Here is a 26,948-nt window from a genome sequence, read left to right as displayed (position 1 = left end):
CAGCCCAGTTGAGATGGAATAGCACACTTGAAGATGTTCCACCATGGCCACCGGTGTCAACTTCCGAAATTCATAGTTTAATAGTCCAGATGAAAATGGGAAAAGCTCCTGGAGAAGATTTGATACCGCCAGAGGCGGTCAAAAATAATTTAGAATTCTGGGCTCCAGTCTTAGCATCGTTATTTACGTATATTGATACAACTGGTAGAATTCCAGAAAACTGGGGATTTGCTATCATAGTCCCCATACTTAAGAAGGGAAATAGAGATGATCCTGCAAACTACCGGCCCATTAGTTTACTTAATATTATTTCTAAACTATATACAGTACCAGGCATTTGTATGAGAAATTTAAAGATTGGCTGGAGGAGGATAAGATACTTGCAGAAGAGCAGGCAGGCTTTAGAGAGGGACGTTCTACCATTGACCATTGTTTGATATTACAATTCCATGTTGAAAAATATGCCTCTGACAAAGCAACTTCACTACATGTAGCTTTTATAGATCTTAAATCAGCCTTTGACTCAATATCAAGGGTCAAATTATGGAGGAAATTAGAGGCTTCTAGTATTGATAGACAGCTCCTTTATCTTATTCAGGCTCTCTATAGAAATACCTCACTTAAGGTAAGATGCAGTGTTCGTGGCCATCTTACAAAAGCCATTCCAACTCAAAAAGGAGTCAGTCTTCTGGCTCCACTTCTGTTTAATTTTTTTATTGACTCTATGGTGGACCAGTTAAAAGATATTAACTTTCATCCTCCAAAAATTGCAGGAAGACATATAACAACACTATTGTATGCTGATGACGCAGCGATCATCTCTAGGACTCCAATTGGGCTTAGAAGAGCATTGCAAAGGTTGTTTCTATACTGTGAGCAAGAAGATCTGACAATTAACTTTCAAAAAACCAAAATCATGTCATTTGCTAAAAGGCCAATAATGCGAACATGGTTGATTAATCAGCATAGAATTGATCAGATCCATCAATTTAAATATTTAGGGGTTGTCTTTCAATCAAATGGCTCTAGGAAAGCGCATGGCGATTATGTTGCTCTAAATGCCCAGAGAAGTTCTGCTGCAGTATTACAATTTATGAGAACGGGGGTGGGGGGGGCATTATATCCCTTCAGCCATAAAACTGTTTCATGCAAAAGCAATAGTTCAATTAATGTATGGCTCCCAATTGGGCCCCTTTCCTAATACTGCAACTCTAGAACGTGTTCAATCAAAGTTCCTGAGAGTAATATTGGGAGTTCCCAGAGATGTTGCCAACGTAAAACTAAGATTAGAAACCGGCCAAATTAAAATCGAGGCCAGGATATGGATTGTAATTCTCATGTACTGGCTAAGAATGCTCTACCTTCCCACTGGTCTTGTACCATTCTGCAATTCTGCATTCTGCAAGATACTTTTAAGTCAAAATGGGCCCAGTTAATTGAGCAAAAAATTGCTTCTTTGGGTCTCTCTAGATCGATTTTGTTAACCATGGGAATGGAACAGGCAAAGAAAATTATTAAGCAGCGTATTGAGGATAATGAGAGACAATATGACTTAAGTAGTGCCCCAGAATTTTTTCTTAGCGAGGATAGATTATATAAGGTTTGACTGGCCGACTTTTCAGATGCACAGAGCAACAATGTATGTATGTATTGTTATCTGATTCCAATCCTATGTTTACATATAGTGTCGCTAAATTTTTTACCGCTGCAGTGGGCATTAGGAAATGGATTTTAAATATGGATGAACCTTTGTAGTTAGAGTATAGTCTGCTAGATATAATGGAACTGTTTTAGGGGAGATGGCTGGAAGTTGCTGCTGGGTATTACAGAACTGTTTTAAATATAATTATAAACTGTTTTATTGTTTTAAATTTAATCATAATATATTGCATATTTTTGTATATCTATATATATGCTTATATATTTTGATATTTTATATGTGACTGGTCTTATGACCGTAATAAAGATTTACTACTACACCAATCTACAGGATTGATCTGCCTGATTCTAGGCTTCTAGTACTTTTTCGTACATTGGGTTATCTTAAATATGAAAGTGGAAACAAATCTTCTTTCAAACATGCGCTTGTATGCAAGATAGATCAGGGAGGGCTATGCAAACCTGGTAGCTTGTTAGTAATTTGTACAGGCAGGTTGTCCTCATAGTTGTCCTCATTTGATAAGTTCAGGACACTGAGAGTGGTGATCAGCAGACTAGTAGATCTGAGATAGTGAGCTATAGGACCTCCCTGTTCAGGAATGTGTCCCATATGTGATTGGTTTTTCTCTCTCTGTTCTGTTTTTGTTTCCTGAGCGGCTACTGGGAAAGCTACCAAGTTAGAACTGGAGGGCAATGGTGTGTGTCTATCACTTTGGCAGACTAGCTGTAGCCCTCTACAGCTAAAGTTAGCTTGAGGACCTCGAGCTGTGGAATCACTGGTTTCGATGATTTAGTGAAGTGATGGTACCGCTTCTCTAAGGTGTCTGTTTTTGTTGCATTTCTGTATCCAGGCACCAAGAAGCTTCTTTCCACAGCTGATGTTGTACCTCAGATATGTATTGTGGGCAGTGGACCTGCTGGATTTTACACAGCACAGCACCTCCTGAAGGTAACTGACATATTTATAAATACAAAAATGTGGGTTCTGATCTCTGCTGTGGTCTCTTATGCTGCATTCCCTGGGTATAACCCCTACTGAATTCAATGGGCTTGATTTTGGAGTAGTCTAGTACTTATTTTGGAGTAGTTCTAGTCTAGTACCTGGAGTAAGCCTAGGATTGCCATGTCAGAGGGTGGAGATGGTATCTTTGATGGACCAGCTTGTTGTTGAATTTGACAAGACAAAGCAAGTTTTGAAGCTTCACATAGCTCTTCTTCAAGCAAGGGCAGTTAGAACAAAACGGGTGGAAATGAGTTGCAGGCGTTTGCATATAGCCGGGTCAGGTAGGTTAATTAGCACATCAGAGGCTCTTGGAGGAATGGAAATCCAGCAAATCTAGCAAAGAGCTGTATGGAAATCTAGCAAAGAGCTGAATGACTGACAAAGCTCAGAAGAGAATGTAATTGGGAATAAAATGGTCTACTGCTTGCATTTGCTAAAAGGATGTGATGCTGTTAAATTAGCATCCTTTTTTTCCTGATCTGTTTTGAGCTTCTGAGCTGTGTCTTGGTTGTCAGTGGTGGGAAATGATATTACTGTCACTACTGCTTGGCAACAAAACTTAACTGTGAAGGATAATCCTGAAAGCCACGGCACACTGATGCAAGGGAAGGAAATGGATGATTTTGCTCTTCTACAAGTTGTTCAAGGATATCGCTCTCTGCTTAGGGCAAGTACTTGATGTCTGGCCAGTGCAGGTGAAATTACAGGTCTATGTGATGGCACATGTTAACCTTCTCAAAGCTGTTTGGTTCAATTTGCCAGTGTTGGAGTCTCCGTTCTGGTAGCATTGGTAAGGGCATGCAAAAGTAATCTTTGGCCTCATACCCTGCAATTGTAGTCTATGATATCCACACACACATGGGTGTTGGGTTCTGCTTTGTCAGAGCTTCACGTCAAGTGGCTGAATTAATCTTGGGAATTCCAGCATTACATCAATGCTGATTTTAAATTTTGCTACCATACCGGTTTCATGGACCCAATTCTGATGCAATAGTGGCCCAGCGAAGGATCCATTTTGAAGTAATTTTGCAGAAGTAACCCATCCAGAATAACTCACCCAAAATTCATATGTAGACGTTCCTGCATGGTGTTCACCGACACCACTGAACAACTGAACCTCCCATTTTCCTTTTCGGAGTTGTCAAACAGTTTACTATCTGTTGTTGTCTGTCTTTTCAACAACTGTGAAACAGTCTCCGTCAATACCACTTCAACCTCGGTTTTTTCTCTTATCTGTTACGCTTGCTAATGAATCAGAACTTCTTTTCCAGCACCACAAGCGGACTCGGGTAGATATTTATGAGAAGTTGCCTGTTCCCTTTGGCCTGGTTCGTTTTGGAGTGGCTCCCGACCATCCAGAAGTCAAGGTTACTACTGGCTTTCCGTGCTGTCTTGGCAGTAAAGAATGGGGGAAGGGCACGGGAGGAAGAGCAGACAGTGGACTCTGGTCTTTGGGTTCTTAGAATGGTGGTGTGTAGCCATTGGGCTCCTTGAGAAATTATTATGGTTTTATTTATATCCTGCACTTCCCCTCTCACTTGGAAGGTGCTCAGAGTGACTAACAAGAGAATTTTAAAAAAAGCAAGAGAACTATGAACAGCAGAATAAAATAGGCAGTACCAGCACACAGTAGGGGACAGCAGTAAATATACTGAGAAGCAACACATGTAAAATAACATATGGTTTGAAGCTTAATTACTTAGGTTTTGGCAGGATAAACCTGATGCCTGCACAAGGTCATCACTATGCTGCCCTCCTGTGGATAAGTGTTCCCAAGTAGAATGGGTGTGATATTTCACTGTTTACCTGGGTGGTAAATAACAACATTGCAAAGCAGGTTAAATGCCCACCACTGGTGACAGAACAAGCAGTTTCTCCCTCATCCTCTAGTTATACACTGAATAGAAACATTTATACAGTATTATTTTAGTAGAGCTAACTGGTCTTGTGGCAAGCCTCTGATAACGGATTTTTACGGACATCTTAAACTGAGATCAGTTCATCAGTTGACAGGTAGTGTCTCAGAAGAAGGTCATTGAGGCCCCTCCCATTGTCCTCTGACCTGCTTTGGTTGCTGTGGGAGGAGCAGAAAGGCTTTTTTACATGAGACTTCTTTTGACCTCTCTCAACAGAACGTGATCAACACATTCACTCAGACAGCACACTCCGATCGCTGTTCCTATTACGGAAACGTGACAGTGGGGAAGGATGTGACTGTAGAGGAGCTACAGAAAGCCTATCATGCAGTGGTTTTGGTGAGTTTGCTTATGACTTATTATAGGGAAGAGAAGGGATAAGAATAGGAGGTGGGAAAATGACAGGTCAGATCCAATACGGTTTATACTCCTCAGAGGAGTTATGAAAGTCAGATTTGTTGAATTGCACATACCGTAGGCTAGGAATGCCAACATCTCAATATTTAGTTATTGAAAGATTTCTGTATGACTGTCTTCAATGCTCAAAGTGGTGTACAACAATAAAATTATATATCCAGGGCTGTTTTCATTTTTTGTTTGGAGAATTGGACCCATGGATACTGCACTGCTCTTTGGTGGTGGGTCCAATTAAAATAAACAGCATCACCAAGTATGCTTTGCTTTTGCCACCCTCTAACTGTTAGGGACTAGAAAGCCCCAAAATTAAATATGTGAAGATGTCTCTGAATCAGGAAATGGACACAGAAGCGCACAGTGCTCTGTACACCTATTTCAGTTGCCTACATATGAGAGTAAAATCTACAACACAGGTCTCTGTAACCTGCTAAACCGAATGGTAGAATAATCTGTCCTTTATTTATCATCTTTACAGGTACATTTAGTTAGCCAGGTAAGGCTGCAATCCTAACCACACTTTCCTGAGAGTAAGTCCCATTGAACAAAATAGGACTTACTTCTAAGCAGACCTGGTTAGGATTGTGCCCTAAATGACTGGGTAATTGCAGATCCATGCAGATTAATTGTTTTGTTTTTTTTTCCTAAACCCTCTCTGTATTTTATGCAAGTCTTTGGTAAACTGTATTGGAATTCCTGTGAGTGAAAATGCCAGTCTTCCTTCACTAAAAGTTCTGGCACTTGGTTGATCTTTCTTGATCTCTTCTCATGGCTGGCAGTTGCTTTTAAGAAGAGTTGTCTGGTTCAGTTGAACCGCAAGGCTTGTCCTGCCATACTATAGGCCCTGAACAGTCACTTTGTAACTTCTTTTCAGTGGTTAGCCTTTTTTGTTTTCTACTGTCCCCTCTTAGCCTGACTTCCTATAGTGATCTTTGCTGATTCCACATATGCTGACACGAATGCTGAAACAGCATTGTACCTGTTATACCTGCCCAGTGACAGAACAAAGACAGTACAAAGTCAGGGAAAAGGAAGAACACTAGTGTATTCTCCATCCAGAGAAGAAACCCCTGTAAATGCAACATCTGCAAAACCCCGCAGATGTTGATTCTCATACCCAAGTAAGAAATTGTAGGAAGATTGTGACAAAGACCTCAGCAGGGAATTAGCAGGGCTGTAAACCCATCAACCCTCACTAAGCCTGACTGGCTTCTGTTTACTTTCCAAATTGCTCTCAACACCAGGAACTCAGACCAGACAACAGGTTAGTTTGCAGCGCCCAAAATAGTCCTTCTCCCAGCCTGAGTCTCCGCTCAGCCTTATAGAGAGAGCAAGACACCAAACTTAACAGAGCAAATTTGGTAGGTCAGAACTGAGTCACTGGATTCAGATTCAAACAGTTCCCCTCTAGTTTACCCAATAATCCACACAGCTGTAAATAGGTAGAGATTATTGTAGGATTGAAGTAAATTAGACAACTAAAGGACAGAGACCTCAAAAATCTTAAATTTAGGAATTTAGAGAGCATACAGCACCCCACAACTTAAAATAATAAAAACGAACTCCTGGCACTAACACTTTCACCAAGTCTTACATCCATAAATCTCAGTTCATCTGCCAGCCCTGCTGCAGTCGGGGTGGTGCATTCTGAAACAGAGTGATCAAAGCTCAGGTCCACAGACCAGAGAAGAATGAAGACAAAGGAACTTTCTTAAAGGTGAGTCTTATACCAAATTTGGACTTGGCAGCCAATCAGAAATAGGAACCAGCCAACCTTTCTAGAAGGCTATGTACTTTCTAACTTCTCACTCATGGTGGAATACCCCCCTCCCAACATGAAACACACAGCTGGAGGGAATCATGCAATCAAGGTGTCCTTGGTCAATTAGCCACTTTCCGGGAACTCACTATCTTTAAAGATGAGGGCTGGCTGCTCCCCCTATCTCCTCGACGCAGGTTCCTCTGGTATACACGAATAAGCAAATTTCTCACACTCCCAGCTGCACCCAGCCAACAACCAACATGGCTTCAGGCAGAGGCCTGCAGTTTGCTTTTTACCCCCTTAGCTTATTCTGTCACACACATTTATTGTATACATTGATTGTATAAACTCAATTGAATGCTTTTTATTATTCCATCTGCACTGTTCTGATGTCATGTGGAGCCACAGTTTATTGAATATAATTATAGTTTGTTTGATCGTCTTAACTGGAACATTCAACTTACTGCAGTTTATTTTAGGTGAACAAACCACAGATTGAACGTGATCTGAACCTGTGGTTTGAAGTTGGTTTGTTATCTAGAGTTTGCCTTAACTATGGTTCCTTCTTATATGTAAACAGAACATTTTACTTAATCCTGGCTTGTTTCATTGGCTCCAACCTAACAGCACTATAGAGGTATTAACTTAGATCAGCAGTAAAACAAGGTGCTCTAGTTTGGGCTCAGAGCTTCTTCCTCTGCCCTCTTTGTCTGCCTAGTAACAACTTTACTCACAGTTTCTCTATTTAAATATATAGGCAGACACTCTTGCTGCATATCCACCCCCCTCTCAAAACAAACTGAAGAGATCATCGGCATCTCTTCAAGAGCCTTATATTTTCAAACAAACACAAATTCAGAAGTGATAAGCAAGTACAACTTGTAAATAAAGTTGTTTAAGAACTCCAGAAAGTCTTCCTTTTAACATTAACATTGGTGCAGTTGTAATGTTTTCATCGTGGGGAATGGCAAAGAAAGGGGGATGCTTTGTACTTCTCTTTCAGTTGTATTGAGAATAGGCAGAAGTGTCCCAAGAAGGCTTAGGATGATCTTTCTTCTCCTAACCAGTGGCAAGCATGCAGGTGATAAGGTGACACCTTGCCAACAGCTGGGAGGAAATGCTGAGTTTGGGATTTTAGCCAGGGACTTCAGGATTTTAGCCAAGATCAGTGGAGGGACATTGCCAAAACAAATGAGGACAGAACAAGCCAGGACTTGGTGATCATCACCAGTACCTTTCCTGGCCCCTTTGTTATGCTGAACTAAAGCTCCACATTATGTCTTAACTGAGCCTCGGTAACTACAGGTTGAGCATACCTATCCATGGATTTTATATCCATGGATCTGGCTCAATGCAGTTCCCCTGGAGCTGCATTGAGCCAGATTTGGCCCAACCTGAAGCCTCTGATGGCAACCAGAGCTGTGCTCCCGTCACCTCCGGAAGCTCCTCTGAGGCCCATGGAGGCCGTGTGCAGCCTCTACAGGTCTCGGAATGACCTCCAGAGGTCCTAGAAGAGCACTTCTGGGTTGTTGTTTTTGTTTGTTTGTTTGTTTGTTTTTTGGCCAAAAACTGGAAGTGCCCTTCTAGGACCTCTGAAGGCCATTCTGAGGCCCATAGACGTAGGTTGCACATGGCTTCTACAGGCCTCTGACCGGCTCCGGACATGACTGGAGCAAGGCTCCAGCTGTGTTTGGAACCCCTGTGAGCTGGAAAACAGTGGATTTCATTATCCCTGGTTTTTACTATCCAAGGGGGTGGTGGTCTGGGAATGGATCCCCCATGGATACAGAAACACCACCTGTATAATGAATTCAGGAAAGGAATTGCACATTACTTACTTCAACAAGTGTTGAAATGAAATGAGGTGAATTTCCAATCTGGTTTAGGAGAGGGAATGTCAAATGCAGTGGTGTTTTTTCCCTAGTTTTGTCATATAAAAGGAATCCTGCTCTAGATATACCATTCAACCTAAAACAGTTTTATATTTTTATGATTTGCTGTCATGCTACGTATCAGACAGTGCGCCTACATTGCTAAGCATTTTCATTGGCAGGGCAAAGTGGACATGAAGTGGGAGAACTATGATTGGATCTCTGCCATTTTTAAAAAAATTAAAAGCAGCTTCAGGGGAGTGATCTGGACTGGAGCTGTGATGCATGTGGAGTGTTAACCCTTTCCCCTCATCATTTCCCTGATGTAGATTGCTCCTCTTCTCTGAAAGTTGCAATTAGCTGCAAAGGAGGAAAAGGGCAGGTTCGCATTTGGGATCTGTCTCCTTCCATAGTCCCATTGTGGCTAATCCAGCCCTGAATCTCTCACTTCATATCTAGATTGGATCCTATATACCAAATACAGATTAGAAAATCAACTCAGAACACTTCTTTTTTCAAAGGTATTTGTACTTATTAGGGATGTTCCATATGTTTGTCTGTGATGGTTTTTCTGCGCTGTTTGCCTGATTTTTGCTCCCACAAATATGTTGCTTTTGGACTCTGAAAAAAAACACTTTTCAGCATGTATTCTCCTGCATGCATTTTTCTGCAGAAGATGCAACTGTTACCCTGCACATGCCTAATCTCGTCTGATCTTGGAAGCTAAGCAGGGTCAGGCCTGGTTAGTACTTGGATGGGAGACTGCCTGGGAATACTGGGTGCTGTAGGCTTATACCATAGTCTTTCGAGACTGAAGGTTGCCAACCATTTTTTTTGTCATGTCAGAAGGATTGGCCGGGCATATATCTGTGTGAGAGACTCTCACCTTGGAAGTATGTGTTTTTTCTGTTTCTCTGCAGAGCTATGGCGCTGAGGACAATCGGACCCTTGGCATTCCAGGGGAGAACCTTGCAGGAGTCTACACAGCCCGAGCATTCGTGGGTTGGTACAATGGTCTGCCTGAGAACAGAGACGTAAGTTCTCTTCCCACCACCAGGCTTTCCACATGTTCAAAGGCAGCCATCCAGCTTCAGATTAGTGGCTGGTTGAAAGGTCTGCAATTGGAAAAGATTAACAGATGTCAAATTAAATCCTCCTCAGATTTACAAATGTGAACAATTTGCACATCCGTAACAGAGGATTAGCTGGCTCCCTCTCTTGGAGGTGCTGTGAGGAAAGCTCGAGGGGAGGCTTCTGCCTTTGGGTTGGGGGAATGGCAAGGCCACTTGAGTCCAGAAGTTCTGCTAAGGCATGTGTAAGGAATAAAAAGTGATGCTGTCATGTGAAAGATCTGTCCAGCAGCTTCCAGACATGTGTACATACCACAAAAGAGAGGCCAGCCTGATTTCTGCATACAGTTTTTTTCTTCCCTTTATTAGTTAAAATTCCACATTTGAGGTAGTACAAAATAAGTATTTATATAGCGATGTAGTGTGTTCACAGAACTTCATGGACCTCAGCATGTTAATTCTTAGAACAATCCTCTGAAGTAGATTGGAATTATCTTTTTAATATTGGGCGTAGGTAGATTGCTGAAATTGGAAATGGTGACTTACCTAAAACCACTTAATATAGGGGAGAATTGAAGTAGCCTTCAGCTGGCCTGTCAATGGGGCAAGTAGTGGTAGGAGGCAGGGAAAGTTCTGAAAGATGTGGGGCCATTTCCAACCATGTTTTCGTCCATCTTCACTGATAAGATAAGAATAAGGGTGTCCATTTTCTGCCCTCTCACTCAGCCCCGTATTCTGCTTTGTATACTCACACGGTGATGGTGGTGGAATATCTGAACTGCCTTTGCTCATATGGTTTAAATGCTGCTTTGAGCAATATAGCTTGATCTTCCTTGACTTTTTGTGGTGCTATAAATAGCTGTAGGGTGGACTTTCTATGTTGTAGAAAGCTTTCTGTGTTATAGAAAGTATTTGTACTGCATTTGCAACGGCTCCAAAATTTGATCTTTTTAGGTGGGCCACAAATCTATGTGCAGTGGATATTGCAGGGGAGGGCTGTGTGAATGATTAAAGGATGCTTCACAATTTCTACATGGAAGTAACTACATTGTAGGAAAATTCATCATAATTGTCAATCGGCAATAATCATCATAATCATGTTATTTAGAATATGTACATATGACTTTTCAGCAAAAGTTCACAGTTTATATAGTAAGATAAGTGAAAGTGTGTTTCCCTGTCTTGAAGGGGTTCCAATCTAAAAACAAGAACCAAGAGAGACACTACTCAACAGCCACTGGGAGACACATTAGGATCAAGAGGGACTGTTGCTCTCCCCTTGCTAAGAGAACCATCACTTAACCCAGGGCTTTTCAAACTGGGGAGTCACGACACCCCAGCCTGAGGGCCCTGGCTTCTGCCCCCTTAAGGGGCGGGGGCAGGGAGGAGGCAGTGATGCAATCCCCAGGATTGTGTCCCTCAGGGGGCTGCAGGGGCTTGGCTGGACTTACCAGAGCCTCCTGCAGCCTCCTGGGGTGCAGGGAGCCCTGCGTGAGCATCTGCAGGACTCCCCAAAGCTTAAGAAGTGAAAGTGGAGTGATCATGCTCCACTTCTGGTTTTGCAGAGGCAGGGTAGGATCGCTCCACTTTCACTTCTTAAGCTTCAGGGAGCCTTGCAGTCTGTAGCGCAGGGCTCCCCGCACCCCTGGGAGGCTGCAGGAGGCTCTGGTAAGTACAGTCAAGCCCCTGCAGCCCCCGAGTGACGCAATCCTGGGAATCGCATCGTTGCCTGTCCCTGCAAGAGAGTGGCTCAAACTCTCCCAGAGTATTTGAAAATCGCTGACTTAACCTATTTTTGCCAGGCCCACCAGTGTACACATTTGGTCCCTGTTGCGTATATGTGATGTTGGGCAGAAATGGCTTAACACCTCTTTACCCAGTTATCAAAGTCAGTGTGCTTTGCAAATGTGTTACATAGGTGCCTATTTCAGGGTGTAAATGTGCAGCAAAACAGAGGTGTGTGCATTTCTCACATTCAGTGAACTATATGCATTTTTCCAATGTGGGAGTGACATTCTCGTTTGTAGAAAATTGTCTGACAGGACCCTGAGTGTTGCCATAACTTTTTACTGCTCCTCCTAGAAGGGATCTCCTGATTTAGGAATGCTTTCCCACTGCTCTGACTGCCTTTACAGAGTCCTGTGTGGTTTAACTGTCTCAACAGAATGTTGCCAAGTCACCTGCCTAAACTGTACAGGCAGGTCCCAAGTCTTTGGAGTCTTGCTAGTAGGCTGCCTTGGTAAAAAGCTTGGGCAGCAAACTGAACATCATTGTTGATATGATAGATAGATGTCTTTCCCTTCATAGCTGAAACCAGACCTGAGCAATGAGACCGCCGTGGTCCTAGGACACGGGAATGTGGCACTGGACGTTGCACGAATTCTCTTATCGCCTCTTGAAGTTCTTCGGGTGAGTTGAGAACAAACTACAGTGTGTTGTCAAGTGCAAGGTAGTAAGGGTTTATGTAAAACTCCCAGAAATCCCCTTTGGATTAATGAAGGGCTCTTGCAGAGAGCTAGAGCTGGACAGAATCTCTAATTAAAAGCAGCTACATGACTGCAGCCAGCTTGTTGGATTCTCGCCTCGCAGATCAGAGCTGTCCTTCTGCTTAGCTCTGTGGGGAAGTTGTAATCCTGCATATGCCACCAGAGGGGTTTGGGGAGGGGGGGAAATAATTGAGGAGTGTGTGTCACTGGGTATGCACAAGATGGGTGACTGCTCTAGAGAGGAGGTGATAAGAAAAGCAATGCCAGCAAATCCACTCTCATATTTCCTTAAGGTGCCAGCTAGGTGTGGAGCATTCTCCTTGATTCCACCAGGACCTGGCCTGACACACTCACTGACAAAATGGAGCATTTTTGCTTTGCATTCTACTGCTTTTTAAATACTAGACTTTGTTTCTTGCCTTATCCACCAGCAGCCCATTAATGTAGGAAGGAATTTTGGCTACTTTCCTCAGCTACTTTCTCTTGAAGTTTTAAGAGGGAAACAAAGTCTGTGTTTGTGGCACTATTGTCTTGTTTTCCTCTCATCTGCCCCCAGTTAGGAATCCTGTCAGCTACAAACAGCTCTTTGCTGTAGAGGCTACCACTATTAACTTCCCTCCTGTAGGAACTGAAGGGAGACCCATTTAAAACCAAAGCAGTAACTGAGAATACATTTCATGAAATGATGTGTATGGTGGCAGGAAGAGCTTTGCTGTCCCACCCTCTAGAGGACTTGTGGTTGTTTGGGAAATGGGAGCAAATCTTGATGTGTTTTTTGGAACCATATTCCATACCTAAACTAAGCACAAGAGGGCGGTATCGGTTTTCTTTCACATGCAGGGGCCAGGAAAGGAACTTCGGAGTTTTTATCTTCTCATCGCACAAGCAGCAGTCTTGCCATCTGCCTTGGCTAAATCTAGCTAGTAGGCCCTGGCAAAATAGGGCCTGCCATGGGTGAGGGGCACCCATGTAACTCTGTTACATCTGGAAAACAATGGTGAGCTCTGTCGGGCTTCTCATAGCAACTGACTTGCAGAGCAGGCAAAGAAGAGACACCATCTTGAGCTAACATGAATTGGGAGTGCTAGAGATGTTCCCTGTTGAGGTTTCTTTTTTTCTTTTCTTTCCCCTGTATCAAATTGTGCTTCTAGCTACGTGCTGACCTTTCATCATGTGTCTGTTTACAAAGCAGATTTCTATTCGAATCTGGCCAAGGCGCATCAGAATGCCTGAGAAGGTCTCTCTTATAAACAGTGCAGCTGTTACTCTGCTCTGAGGAACAGAATAAGTTGTGTGGAATAAGGAATTTACTTGCTATGTTAGTCAGTTCTAACTAGAGTTTTTGGCTTGGACAATGCAGGGGTCAAGGAAGGCCAACAAGGGTGGGTTTTGTGGAGAAGTGAGGAGGGAAAGGGGCAAGAGAGTGATATGAAGCACAAACACTTCAGAGCCTGGAAGAATCTACTTCCTTTCAGTGAATGCACTATTAAAGCGCTTTGTACCACAAGAAGTAGGGTTAGTCACGTGAGCAGGTGGCTGACCTGCTTGGAATGTTACCTGTCCATATCACTGAGCTCTTATTGTTGTTCTTCCCCCAGAAAACTGACATCACTGAAGAGTCCCTGACAGTCTTGGCGCGCAGCAAGGTGAAGCGAGTGTGTCTTATAGGGAGGAGGGGCCCCCTCCAGGTGGCTTTCACCATAAAGGTAAAAAAAAAAAAAAAAAAAGCCCCACAATGTATTGAGTTCCTTGTAGATATAAATATTCCCTTCAACCCAGTGGTACTCAAACTTTTCCGGCCAGTGGCTCCCTTGACCCCCCAGTGGCTGTTGGCCATGACTCCCCATCATGTTCCTGAGGGTTGGAAGTGACATCATTAAACAGGAAGTGGCCAGAAATATTAATTATATTAATATTAATTATATTAATCATATCATTAATTAAATGCAGATCTTAAAAATATACATGCTTTATAAATGATCAGCTGCTGATCACTGTTGGAGACAGGATGCTGGAGTAGGTAGATTTTCTCTGGTCCAGGAAGACTCATTCTTTTAACTTTCTAAGCATACCAATAGAATTGTTTTATCAAATGAACTTTGTGAACAACCAGTCTGACCAACATTACACACACCCACCCCTGTGGACCCCAATCCAACTCATCATTTCTCCCATTCTTGGATAGGATTGAACCCTTTATTAATTAAATTAAATTTTTCCAGCAGCTGATGGGGAAAACAAAAACAGACCATGAAAAAAGATCAGAGCTGATAAGGGTTTGGTTAGGAAGCTGACTTGTTTCCTATACTAGGAGATGCATAGCCCAATCCTCTGCATGCCTACTCAGAAGTAAGTCCCATTAGAGTCAATGGGGCTTACTCCCAGGAAACTGGAAGGATTGGGCTGGCAATCACTTCATCAATGGCTGATAAGTATTCCCTTCAAAGAGCAAGATTCATCACTTTAAAAATACAGCCTCTCCTCTTCAGTTAAACAACAAGATTAATAAATCACTTTAAAAACAATACCCTTTTTCTGCTGGCCAAGTAAAGTGTGTGCTTCTCTCTCTCCCCCCCTTTTGCCAACTGCATGGAAACAACTTTAAGACCCCTGGTGACTGGTAAAATAGGAAGCATTTTATTTGGGGAGGGGGAGGAAAGCGGGAAGGTTTGGAGTGGAAGAGGGAGGGGGTTGAAAAGAGAGGTTTCACTTTGATGAGAAGCAATCCCAGACTGGGAACTAGGAACCAACCAGACAAGGATCAAGGAGGGTTTCTTTCTGACGGTTGGCAAGGACAAGGACTGCAAAATGAGCATGCATGGTACTTGCCAGATGGGGGTTGGAATCAAAGAGCTTTGGAAACAACATGCAGCGAACACAGAAGACGGCAGCCTCGGAGTGGAGGGAGAAGAGGGCGGGGTGGCGGCAGCCACTCTTGCAGTCCCTCTGGAGGGAGCAACTGAGCAACTCCCATTTCTTCTGCTTTAAAAAAAAGTGCAGAAGACGGGCAGAAGGCAGGCTCGTATTCTGCTGCGAGAGGACATCCCATGCCTCCCCTTTGAGTTCCTGGCGCCTCCCTAAGGAGCCGCACCTCACAGTTTGAATAACACTGCCTTCAACCCTTTCACCTGCAGGGCTCCTGTACTGCATTTTGCTGTAAGTTGCTGAAGTCGCAGAGGCTGGAAATGCACATTTTTTAAATAATCTGGTTATTATGCACTATATGAAAAACAGTTGAGCCAACACTTTTGCCTATTATGAGGGTACATACATGTGGCAGTTCTGAAAGGTGAAAGATTGCTGGTGTTGCATGTCCATTCATTAGTTCATCCCTTGTCCAATCTTATATTAACCCCTGCTAAATGGGTAAGAGGCACTTTTTCAAGTGAGTGCTCCTCTTTTTAGCAGGGGGAGAGTAACTGACCCACCTCACCTCAGCAGTGTCTTTTCTAGTAGCTGCCTGCTGGTGTTCTTTTGCATCTTTTTAGGTTGTGAGCCCTTTTGGGACAGGGAGCCATTAGTTATTTGATTTTTCTCTGTAAACCGCTTTGTGAAACTTCTAGTTGAAAAGCGGAATATAAATACTGTTAATAATAATAATAATAATATAATACTGCAGGTAACCCTGTCTGTGAGGCGAGTCTGCACTGTAGAAATAATACACTGAGCCGGTGGCAAATGAACTCCTGTGACTGAAAAGTCCATTCCCAGTTTGCTTGCTGCACTTCTGGTTTAGTGGGCAAGAGTTCCTCTGAGAGTGTCTGAAGTGTGACACCTGGGAGCACCATAGTCTTCAGTGTGTGTGTGTGTGTGTGTGTGCGCGCGTGCGCGCGCGCAGGGGGTGGGGGAAGGGAGGTAGATTTCTCTGATTTTGTTCTTATGTAGACCTGAACCTGAATTCTCCAAGCTGAAACTTTCACACTTGCGCCACATTAGCTTTTCAAATCACAGCCATCTTGCACCTGTTAGTCATATGCATGTACCAAGTAGTGAAGCATTATGTTTTCCTGTCTGAAAACCTCAGGAATTGCGGGAGATGATCAACCTGCCTGGTGTGAGACCTTTCTTAGATCCAGCTGACTTCAAAGGAATTGGAGATGCTATTAAAGGTGAGGATCAGCCAGTGGCTTGTCTCTAAAATGAGGGGTGCCAGGGTTCTGGACTTCTTTGAAGCCATGTCCTAAAAGCATGTCTCCCTAATCCCAGTTGTATAATCCCAGTTGGATGAAGTTACTGAGTCAGGGGGGAAATGCACTTGAAGTACATGTTCCAGGGTCAAAAGTTCATAGATATATAGGTGTGAGTGTTGAGGCTCTAGTGCTAATTGAAACTGGGCTCTCGTATTTGGAGACAAACTTCCCATCCATTGAGTTCATTAATTGAGGAACCAGATGAGGGGTAGCTACCTGAGAAATTGATATTGACACTGAATGGACGGCTGATGGCATTAGTGTTTAGGCTGTTAGTATTTTAGTGGCATTAGTGTTTATGCTGCAAGAAAAAGCAACATTTGACAAGCAACCAAACAATCGGGTTGATGGTAGTGCTGGAGCAGGAGATAGACCAAGCTCTGTATTCCTATGAGGAATATTACAAGCTCTGAAGAGTGTGAGGGTCCGAAGTTCTTTGTGGCTATAAATATGTCCTTGGGCCAATTCATATGTGGGTTACAGTTGGTGTAAGCTTCTGGTGTCACTGGCAGCAGAGGCATATACGTGGTATTGGATGCCCTGCTTATCATGTGAAAGTTAAATACAGGACATGAGGCAATGATGTGAGCATGCAGCAAGCTGTACGGTGTCCCTTTGGTGGTTCTTTCTGATTTTTGCCTCACCTCTATGTCCTGAATGGGCCCATGGGAGTCTGGGGTATGTCACCCATTTAGTTGGCAGAGTATTGTTGATATTTTAATTTTGTTCAGCAGATCAGAGATGTGTAACTTAAGAATGATACCCGATGGCTCAGACCAAATGCCCATCTAATCCTGTTCAGCATTCTGTTTCCCACAGCAGCCCATCAGCTGCCTTGGGGAAGCCAAAGGCATACTTCTCTCCTGCTGTTGCGTCCATGTAACTGGTATGCAGAGTCATACCAGAGTCTCTTGTTGTGTGTTCCCTGAGGCTTCTGGTGGGCCACTGTGAGATACTGGAAGTTGGGCCTTTGGCCTGATCCAGCAGGGCTCTTCTTATGTTCATACTCCTCATGACTAGTAGCCATATTGACAGAGCTGTCTTTCATGAATTTGTCCAGTCTCCTTTTAAAGCTGTCTGAGCTAGTGGCCATCAGCACATCCTGTGAACATAAGAACAGCCCCACTGGATCAGGCCATAGGCCCATCTAGTCCAGCTTCCTGTATCTCACAGCGGCCCACCAAATGCCCCAGGGAGCACACCAGATAACAAGAGACCTCATCCTGGTGCTCTCCCCTACATCTGGCATTCTGACTTAACCCATTCCTAAAATCAGGAGGTTGCGCATACACATCATGGCTTGTACCCCATAATGGATTTTTCCTCCAGAAACTCGTCCAATCCCCTTTTAAAGGCGTCTAGGCTAGACGCCAGCACCACATCCTGTGGCAAGGAGTTCCACAGACCGACCACGCGCTGAGTAAAGAAATATTTTCTTTTGTCTGTCCTAACCCGCCCAACACTCAATTTTAGTGGATGTCCCCTGGTTCTGGTATTATGTGAGAGTGTAAAGAGCATCTCCCTATCCACTCTGTCCATCCCCTGCATAATTTTGTATGTCTCAATCATGTCCCCCCTCAAGCGTCTCTTTTCTAGGCTGAAGAGGCCCAAACGCCGTAGCCTTTCCTCATAAGGAAGGTGCCCCAGCCCCGTAATCATCTTAGTCGCTCTCTTTTGCACCTTTTCCATTTCCACTATGTCTTTTTTGAGATGCGGCGACCAGAACTGGACACAATACTCCAGGTGTGGCCTTACCATCGATTTGTACAACGGCATTATAATACTAACCGTTTTGTTCTCAATACCCTTCCTAATGATCCCAAGCATAGAATTGGCCTTCTTCACTGCTGCTGCACATTGGGTCGACACTTTCATCGACCTGTCCACCACCACCCCAAGATCTCTCTCCTGATCTGTCACAGACAGCTCAGAACCCATCAGCCTATCTCTAAAGTTTTGATTTTTTGCCCCAATGTGCATGACTTTACACTTACTGACATTGAAGCGCATCTGCCATTTTGCTGCCCATTCTGCCAGTCTGGAGAGATCCTTCTGGAGCTCCTCACAATCACTTCTGGTCTTTACCACTCGGAAAAGTTTGGTGTCATCTGCAAACTTAGCCACTTCACTGCTCAACCCTGTCTCCAGGTCATTTATGAAGAGGTTGAAAAGCACCAGTCCCAGGACAGATCCTTGGTGCACACCGCTTTTCACCTCTCTCCATTGTGAAAATTGCCCATTGACACCCACTCTCTGCTTCCTGGCCTCCAACCAGTTCTCAATCCACGAGAGGACCTGTCCTCTAATTCCCTGACTGTGGAGTTTTTTCAGTAGCCTTTGGTGAGGGACCATGTCAAACGCCTTCTGAAAGTCCAGATATATAATGTCCACGGGTTCTCCCGCATCCACATGCCTGTTGACCTTTTCAAAGAATTCTATAAGGTTTGTGAGGCAAGACTTACCCTTACAGAAGCCATGCTGACTCTCCCTCAGCAAGGCCTGTTTGTCTATGTGTTTTGAGATCCTATCTTTGATGAGGCATTCCACCATCTTACCCGGTATAGATGTTAGGCTGACCGGCCTATAGTTTCCCGGGTCCCCCCTCTTTCCCTTTTTAAAAATAGGCGTGACATTTGCTATCCTCCAATCTTCTGGTACCGTGGCCGTTTTGAGGGACAAGTTGCATACCTTAGTCAAGAGATCTGCAACTTCATTCTTCAATTCCTTAATAACCCTTGGGTGTATGCCATCAGGGCCCGGTGACTTATTGATCTTTAATTTATCAATGAGGTCTGAAACATCTTCTCTTTTAACCTCTATCTGACTTAACTCCTCGGTTAGGAGGGGCCGTTCGGGCAGCGGTATCTGCCCGAGGTCTTCTGCCGTGAAGACAGATGCAAAGAACTCATTTAATTTCTCTGCCATCTCTAAGTCTCCTTTTATCTCCCCTTTCCCTCCCTCACCATCCAGAGGGCCAACCGCTTCTCTGGCGGGTTTCCTGCTTCTAACATATTTGAAGAAGCTTTTATTATTCCCCTTAATGTTGCTCCTGTGGCGACCAACTCCACAGACTCAGTGCATGCTTTGTGAAGAAGTACATCCTTTTGTTGTCCTAAATCTCCCACCAGTCCATTTCATTGAATGACCCCTGTTCTAGTGTTATGAGAAAACGAGAAAAACTGACCGAAGTTAGCATATCTTAGTGCATCTAAGGGCGCAATCCTAATCTTGTGTTAGGCTGGCGCAAGTCTCTTAACAAATAAACCAGTTAACAAACTGGTTAAATGAAAGCAGATTTTGACCATTTGAGTCAATTCCCCAAGAATTGCCATAATGGTGAAACCAGTGTATAATTCAGATGTACCTAGATTGGAAGTGATGTGGTTTACTGTGCTGTTAAGAAGCTGAGATGTCTCATACTTTGCCTTTTGCTTCCTGTAGAGAATATCTTACAATAATAAAACTGACTGGCGTGTGTGCTCTGTTGGAATGAACAGCAGTGCTCCACAGGGCAATGAGCTGCAACAACAGCTGTCTAACCTTGAGATGGCTGGGGGCCAGGGACTTGCAGAGGTTCCTTTGTGCAGAAGCTCTAGGGAGTGTGTAGGCGCTTCTTCCTAAGGACTGCTTCTGCATACCCTGATCACACAGTACTGAAGCAACATCACAAAAAAAGAAGAGCAAAGGGGTGTAGGAAGATGGAGCAGCCGTGCTCAGAGGTTGACATGAAGTGCGAAGACTCTGGTGTTACTGATTCAGTAGTGAAAAGAAACACTGCGTTTAGGCAGCCATTTTGCCATGCTATCCTAAACTGTTTTCTTCTAAAGCAGTGTTTCTCAAACTGTGGGTTGGGACCCACTAGGTGGGTTGCAAGCCATTTTCAGGTGGGTCCCCATTCATTTCAATATTTTATTTTTAATCTACTAGACTTGATGCTACCATGGTATATGCATTTGGGGAAATGTGACAGATCTGTACTTTGAACAGGCTACTGTGTATATGCTTTGAACAGTGATAGTCAATTGGGCTTACTCCTGGGTAAGTAGGGGTAGAATTGCAGCATAGGGTGTTAAAAATTTTCTCTGCTTGATGATGTGACTTCTGGTCATTGCATCACTTCTGGTGGGTCCTGATAGATTCTCATTCTAAAAAGTGGGTGCTGGTGCTAAACATTTGAGAACCACTGTTCTAAATCATTAATATTATTGTGTAACATTTTTTGCCTAACTTCAGATTCAAGAAGTGAAATTTAAAGAGGATCCTCTGAAGGCCACATGGTATTATCTTAACTACTTCAACATAAATACTTAAATCCAAGTTTTCCTCTCTTCCTGAAATTGCAAAGAACACAGACCAACACACATTTTGCTGTCTTCGACTTATTCCTGGGTGCTGATTCCAAAAATGGCATCGGTTTTGCCCTATCCTGTCTAGTTTTGGAGATACGGCATAGCCTCGTTCATGTATGGTTCAGGCAGCTTGCTCATGAGGAAGCCTATGCCATGCATGGCGTCCTCATAAGGAAACTGCTTGAACCTTTCACTAACAAGGCTATGTGGTGTCTCCAAAACTAGACATCATAGGGGTAAACTGATACCATTTGTGGAATCAGCATCCCAACTTCTTATAAAACCATAAATTTTGGGGAAAAAAGTTTTTCTGATCCTCAATTTTGCAGGCCTGTATAATTTACCAAATCATAATTTTTCTTCTGTATACTCTCCATCCCAACAAGATGTTGATGTCTAGTCTTGATGGGCCTCTTGCGCTTCTGTTCTTGTCATTTCCAGATGCTCCAAGGCCAAGGAAACGGTTGACTGAGCTGATGGCCAAAACTGCCTTAGAAGACCCTGGAGAGGAGTTGGCTGGCCGTTGGGCTTCAGCGTCCAAAGAATGGAGCCTTAAGTTCTTGCGCAGCCCACTGGAAGTCTTGCCTGGCACTGATGGGAAACGGGTTCGAGCAATCCGAATGGCTGTCACCAGGTTGGAAGTACGAGCTCAGTCATTCTCCCTATGCCAATCTCTTTCCCCCCTCCTTCCATTTGCCCTTCTGTCTGGCTCTCTCAAGCCTACTGCAGTCATTCAGTTTTGGAGATTCCCCCAGGAGCTCTTTAGCATTACACTAAAGGCAGCTTTCTTCTCCCAGTCTAATTAGAGCCACCAGTATAATTGCCTGCTATCTGCAAGCTGAAGTGGCAGATTCTCAGCAAGCTGGCACAATATCTCCCCAAGGATCCATTTTCTACTCAGTGGTATGAAAAGAGTTCTTTTCTATTGGTATTGATAGCCCTGATGGGCAGGTACCCTAAGAACATGGCAAATTAGTACACCCTGCATTTGGGGTTGAGGTTGCTTTTGAGTTGGAGGGGTATGGGACCAAGGTGATGCTGCTTCTTCTGCTGCGGTGATCTAGAACTGGATCTTTCTTGCTTTTCTTTAAGTAAATGCAAGGCAGTTTGCATGGAGCTCCTGGTGGGGGGAGGGTCTCCAATCCCCTTGATTCTACAGTGCTATGGCATAAGGTGACCCCTGACCATTCACTGGCTAAGAAGCTTGTTGACTGTGCTGGCACTGCAGGATATCCTCACTAAGCCCCTGTCCTCCTTGTCTTGTTTCTGTCCTGGATTTCACAGGGCTCTGGAGAGACAGCCAAGGCCGTTCCCACCGGAGAAGTTGAGGAGCTGATGTGTGGGTTGATTCTCAGCAGCATTGGCTACAAGAGCCTCCAGATTGACCCTTCGGTACCCTTTGACTCCAAGCATGGGATTATCCCCAACAGTTTGGGCAGAGTGAGTGGGGCACCAGGTCTGTATAACTACAGCCATACATGTAATAGAGATTAGCACTTGGAGGGGTGGAGGAGGCTAGGCTTCAACAAAATGGCTGATCAATGGCTTGAGGAGAGAGTGGAACTGCAAGTAAATGATCGTGCTAGTTACATCTCTGCTAAGAGGCAGAGCTGTTTGGGAACAACTATATAATGCCTGCCTGTATTGACCTTGGTTGACCACAGCATTTGCCCTCGAGTGATCGTTTGCTGGGATTAGCAGCAGACACTCCAGGGATTATAAGGAGAACTACCAGTTCAATTGCCTTTGCTTGGGTCCAAGGTGAAGAATTGTGTTATGGACATTAGTGGATTTCCTTCTTGCAGCATGATTGGGATTGGATTGGTCAGACTGCCTGATTTGTGTACATCTGCAGGACTCTACTGCAGTGGCTGGGTAAAGCGGGGGCCCACAGGTGTGATCATCACCACTATGAATGATAGCTTTGACACAGCCCAGTCTGTGCTGGAGGACCTGCAGTCTGGAGCATTGGACCTTTCAGACACCAAGAAAGGTGGCGACTTTGTGATGAGCATCCTTCAGTCTCGGGGTGAGTATGTTTGTCTGTATGTCTATAACATTACATCCTACTAGATTACATTGGTTGACTTGTGAGTTTTAAGTACCATTAGTGGAGTTTGACTTCTTGGCAATTGTGACTGATGCCCTCTTGCTTAACAATTCTTGTAGTACCCAAGTATTGTCTGTCTTGGGTGCCTTAAACCAACCATGTCCCAGGCCTCCCAAATCTTGAGTGAGGTTTGGAAACTGAGATTTGTTTTTTAAACTACATGTTATTAGATTGCCAGTCACTAGCAAGGAGTTTGTTCTGATTTGCACAGCACCCAGTGCGATATGAGGCATATGCTTAGCTTGTAGCATGCCAGTGTTATGTGTGTAGAAAATCATTCATAGTTGAAGCCATCCAAATCAGGAGTCCCAGCACGTAAAGCTGTGGGAATGGTGATTTTACAGCTGCTGCTTTTCACAGATTTAAAACTGCAGAAGATCTTACCCAAGGAGAAACCTGGAGTGGGTAGTTTTTCTTAGTGATGTGTGTAATCTGGAAAAGGACTGCATGGATTGGTGCTGTTTTTGTGTAAAGTATTATTGTCGGAATGTGGAGATGATTGAATCTGAATCATCTTTTTAGCGATCCTTCTGCAGTGCACTTGGAAATGCATTAGAAAGCCCAACTGGGTCCATTACTGTCGTTATATTTAAATGCTTTCAATTAGCTTATGCACACATGTTTCCTGCTAAACCAATTCAGGATTTTTAAGTGAACCAAAGGCATTGCATCCCCTAAGATAGAGCTGTGCTATTGTAAGAGCCTTCCAAGTTATACCTAATCTCATTTGACCTGCACTCTCAAGTCTGTTTGATAATTGTTGGGCAAATCAGGCTTTTAATTCCACATTTGATTGTGAAGAGACCTGTGCGTGGAAGGTGTATGGGCTTCTATAGCTTGCATGCACATTTAATTGAGAGCCCATCGATTTGACCTATGCTTTTTCCCATCTGTGATGATTAACAGGGATCCATCCAGTTTTGTTTTCAGATTGGGAGAAGATTGATGCTGCTGAAGTGGCTAGAGGCAAGCTGTCTGGAAGACCTCGGGAGAAGATAGTGGATCCATGGGAAATGCTCAGATTGGTCCAGCCCCTAGATCAGCCCTGAAATGGCCACTTGCACTGTGAGAACTGGCGAGAGGTTATCCATGCTGTGGCCCCACTTCTCTCAAAGCTCTGTTCTCCACAGACTGTCCAGCTGTTGTGCATCAGTCTGCTGATGTTCTGAAGATGGAGAATGTGCCGTGCTGTAGTGAGACATTTTTGATGCTGGATTTCTAAATACAAGCAGTGGTGCATTTGGCCAGTGATCTGTCTCTGGCCTCTTCCGAACTTATCCAGAGTTTGCTCCTGGTTAGAAACGGCAGCCAGAGAGGCAATGGCTCACTTCTCTCATTTCTGAAATTTTGCAGAGAAAGGAGGCCTGTGACTCATTAAGCCATTTCTGCCCAATGTTGCATATATGCAATAGGGATCAAGTGTGTACACCTGTGAGCTGGGCAGAAATGGGTTAAAGCAAGCAAAGATGATTAATTTCTATGCGTTTGTGGACAGGACTAAGTGCCGTACAGGTTCTTACTGTGTCTTTTAGGGCCTTGTGCTTTTGATTTGATTTGATTGAGGGAGGCTGGGGTAGGTGCCCAGTTCACATCTCCACATGCCCCTTTTGGGTATGAACTCCTGTAACTTCGGACAAGCAAGGTGTTTAAAAAACACCCTGCTAACTTTTTGTCATCAGCTGTTCTGACATAACAAAAGCCTTCACCGAGCAACTGCAGTAAAATGTACTAAGCATTTCATTTGAAACCTGTTTCAAACACATTGGACATGGGCATAGAGTCAAGTTTAAAGAACTTCAGAGAAAGGAACTAAACTTGGATGAATAATCATGAGGATGAGCCAGATAAGAAAGGGAGCATTGGGTCACCTTTTCCCTTCAGTCTCCAACTTTGATGTCTTCCCTTCAAATCTGACATTTGTATAATCATTTTAAAATAAAACTCTTTCTGAAACAGAAGGTAAGCCTGGGTCAGTGGCTTAGACTTGGCTTCTTACGTGATGTGTGTTCTTAGCCTTTCATGCAAGCTGGTTCACCTATTGTCGCAATAGTCTGAAAGAGCTGGGCAGTGCAGGACAGCTCTTCACAAACTTAACTGATCCTTGTCAATTCCTAGCACACTTTCACTTTCAATAAATCATGGGAGATGGTTATCTTTCCTTGCCGGAAACTCAAACAGAAGCTGGATTACTGCTGCAGATCAAGTAAAGCACACACACGTGCTTAATTAGCTGGCTTCTGAGGCTTGTCATAATAGAAAGGCCTGAGGGGCATCATCTTTGGCTTTGTGGGTTGTGTATTTTAGAATCCTCTGGGTTCATGAAGCCCTGCTAATAGATGAATCTACTGTATTAAAAAGAAGGTAGCTTTGTTACACTTGATCTCATCCTGCAGGAGTCACGGGCGCTTGGTAATAACACAGCAAAACGTTGAGTAACAGGTGGATGCCCTCAAAACCTGTATACATATTGGGAAGCAATGACTTAATTAGAGCTTCCACGCTAATGTACACAGGTATTGAATGGCATTCATTTATTAGAAGGATTTATTTATATCCTGCCTTGCCATTATAAAATGTCCAGGGTGGCTCACATCACACAGTAAGAACAACACACAAGGCTGTCATTCATGTTTTATATGTTTGTTTCAGGAATTCTGATTCTGTATTGCATTTCTGTAGCTGCAGCAAACATGATTGCCAAGTGGGGGGAAGATGTTTTGGTTTCGTCTGTACCTCTAACTTAACCTTCCTTGTCTACTCTTGGCTGGTGGTTCTCAGATGGAGGAAGCCTTCCAGCATCCTGTCTGCTTCAACATTCCTTGAATCTTTTCCCCCCATCTATGTTTATTTCATAACAAGAGAAGCCTGGGGCAAAACTACATGTGATGGCAGCAGTCTTGTCTGTTTAAACATGAAACTTTGCCAATCAAATGGAAAGAGGGGACAATCTCTTTTTAAAGGCAAAAGACCTGGGTGCGGAAGGAGTACAAAGCCCTCTTTGCACTTGTAGCTTCCCTACTGACAAGTTCTTGCTCTGGGCATTTTTTCCCCAGCAGGGGCTCTGATTTGCAGAGACTCAGGCTGAGAGAAAAGGTTTGGAGGAGAGCTTCAGGGGAAGCTAACCTATGAGAGTTCCTCTTCTTGCATCCATTTTGCTTTTAAGGTCAACTGTCTTCCTCCCCCCTTCTGTTTAACTGGAATAGTTCCACATTAAAAGTAATTCTTGCTGTTGAGCTTACTTTGGCTCTTGGGCAGTTCTCAATTCCGGCTAACTGAGCCAAATGCTGGGGCCGAGCGTGTTTCTTGCTCCCATCCCCATTACTCCAGGCCTTTTCTCTCTTGCCACACACAGAGAACGTGTTGCAAAAGGTAATGTAGGCATAGCTGGCAAGAAGTATGCTACCTCAAGGCATGTCTGGAATGGACTACTCCTGTTTGTGTCTCCCTCCTATTGTGACTGCAGTGGGCTTTCTGTGGATGCCTGCTATTCTCTGATACTTTGTATGGTGTCATTCTTCAGCTAAGGGATGATTTTAGGACCATTCCAAGGCTGTGTGTATTTCACTGTTCAAGCAACCACAGAAGGGCAGCATTGTGTGGTAATGGCTGAAGCATTTTGTGTCTTGAGAATCTCTATTTGAAATTTGTTTGTTTCACAAATATTCTAGGATAGGGGGGAGTCAAACATAAGGCTCTTTAAGAAAAATGGCATGTTTCATCTAGCCAGCAGGACCCATGGTGGGGCAGGGGGTACATTCTGCTGAGTTGCTGTGAGCGAGAGACAGAAGGAGGCCAGGAACGGTAAACGGGAAAGGGCAGACCAAGAGGGGTGAGAAAGGGAGAAGCTGCCAAAGTGCTGGGAGAATCTAATTATCTCAGGCTACCCTTTCAGAAGCACTGCTTCTGCCAAGGTGTCCCTTTGCAGAGAACCTCTCAGCACCTGAGTTACAAAGTGATGCCTCAGCAGAAGCAGCACAGCTGAAAGGGTGGCCCATGTGATAATTGAGTTCTTCCATATCTTGAAAATATCTTGAAAACAAGATTTGCATATTTTGCCTATTTTCTCTTCTGTCATTTGCAGCTGAGTTCCTAAGTAAGAAAAAAGTGCTTAATTCTGG

The 26,948-nt window shown here is 43.8% G+C and overlaps 1 protein-coding gene across 2 annotated transcripts in view; it reads left to right on the top strand.

Moving 5' to 3' along the window:
- FDXR (ferredoxin reductase) overlaps positions 1-24,788 on the top strand; it is a 32,142-nt gene extending 7,354 nt beyond the window's left edge. Inside the window, exons 2-12 of one of the 2 annotated variants that reach the window (XM_066614428.1) lie at positions 2,511-2,608; positions 3,934-4,029; positions 4,795-4,917; positions 9,546-9,659; positions 12,003-12,104; positions 13,780-13,887; positions 16,206-16,290; positions 21,162-21,361; positions 22,005-22,176; positions 22,576-22,749; positions 23,749-24,788. In XM_066614428.1, coding sequence (XP_066470525.1) covers positions 2,511-2,608; positions 3,934-4,029; positions 4,795-4,917; positions 9,546-9,659; positions 12,003-12,104; positions 13,780-13,887; positions 16,206-16,290; positions 21,162-21,361; positions 22,005-22,176; positions 22,576-22,749; positions 23,749-23,879 — 1,403 coding nt within the window. In that variant the 3' untranslated portion in view covers positions 23,880-24,788. Of the gene's footprint in view, positions 1-2,510; positions 2,609-3,933; positions 4,030-4,794; positions 4,918-9,545; positions 9,660-12,002; positions 12,105-13,779; positions 13,888-16,205; positions 16,291-21,161; positions 21,362-22,004; positions 22,177-22,575; positions 22,750-23,736 lie in introns of both variants that reach the window. The other variant, XM_066614427.1, reaches the window with a different exon arrangement.
- The last annotated feature ends 2,160 nt before the right edge of the window (positions 24,789-26,948 follow it).

Source organism: Tiliqua scincoides, chromosome 2 (assembly GCF_035046505.1).
Source record: "Tiliqua scincoides isolate rTilSci1 chromosome 2, rTilSci1.hap2, whole genome shotgun sequence".
Lineage (NCBI taxonomy): Eukaryota > Metazoa > Chordata > Lepidosauria > Squamata > Scincidae > Tiliqua > Tiliqua scincoides.
This window is presented reverse-complemented; position numbering and strand designations above follow the sequence as displayed.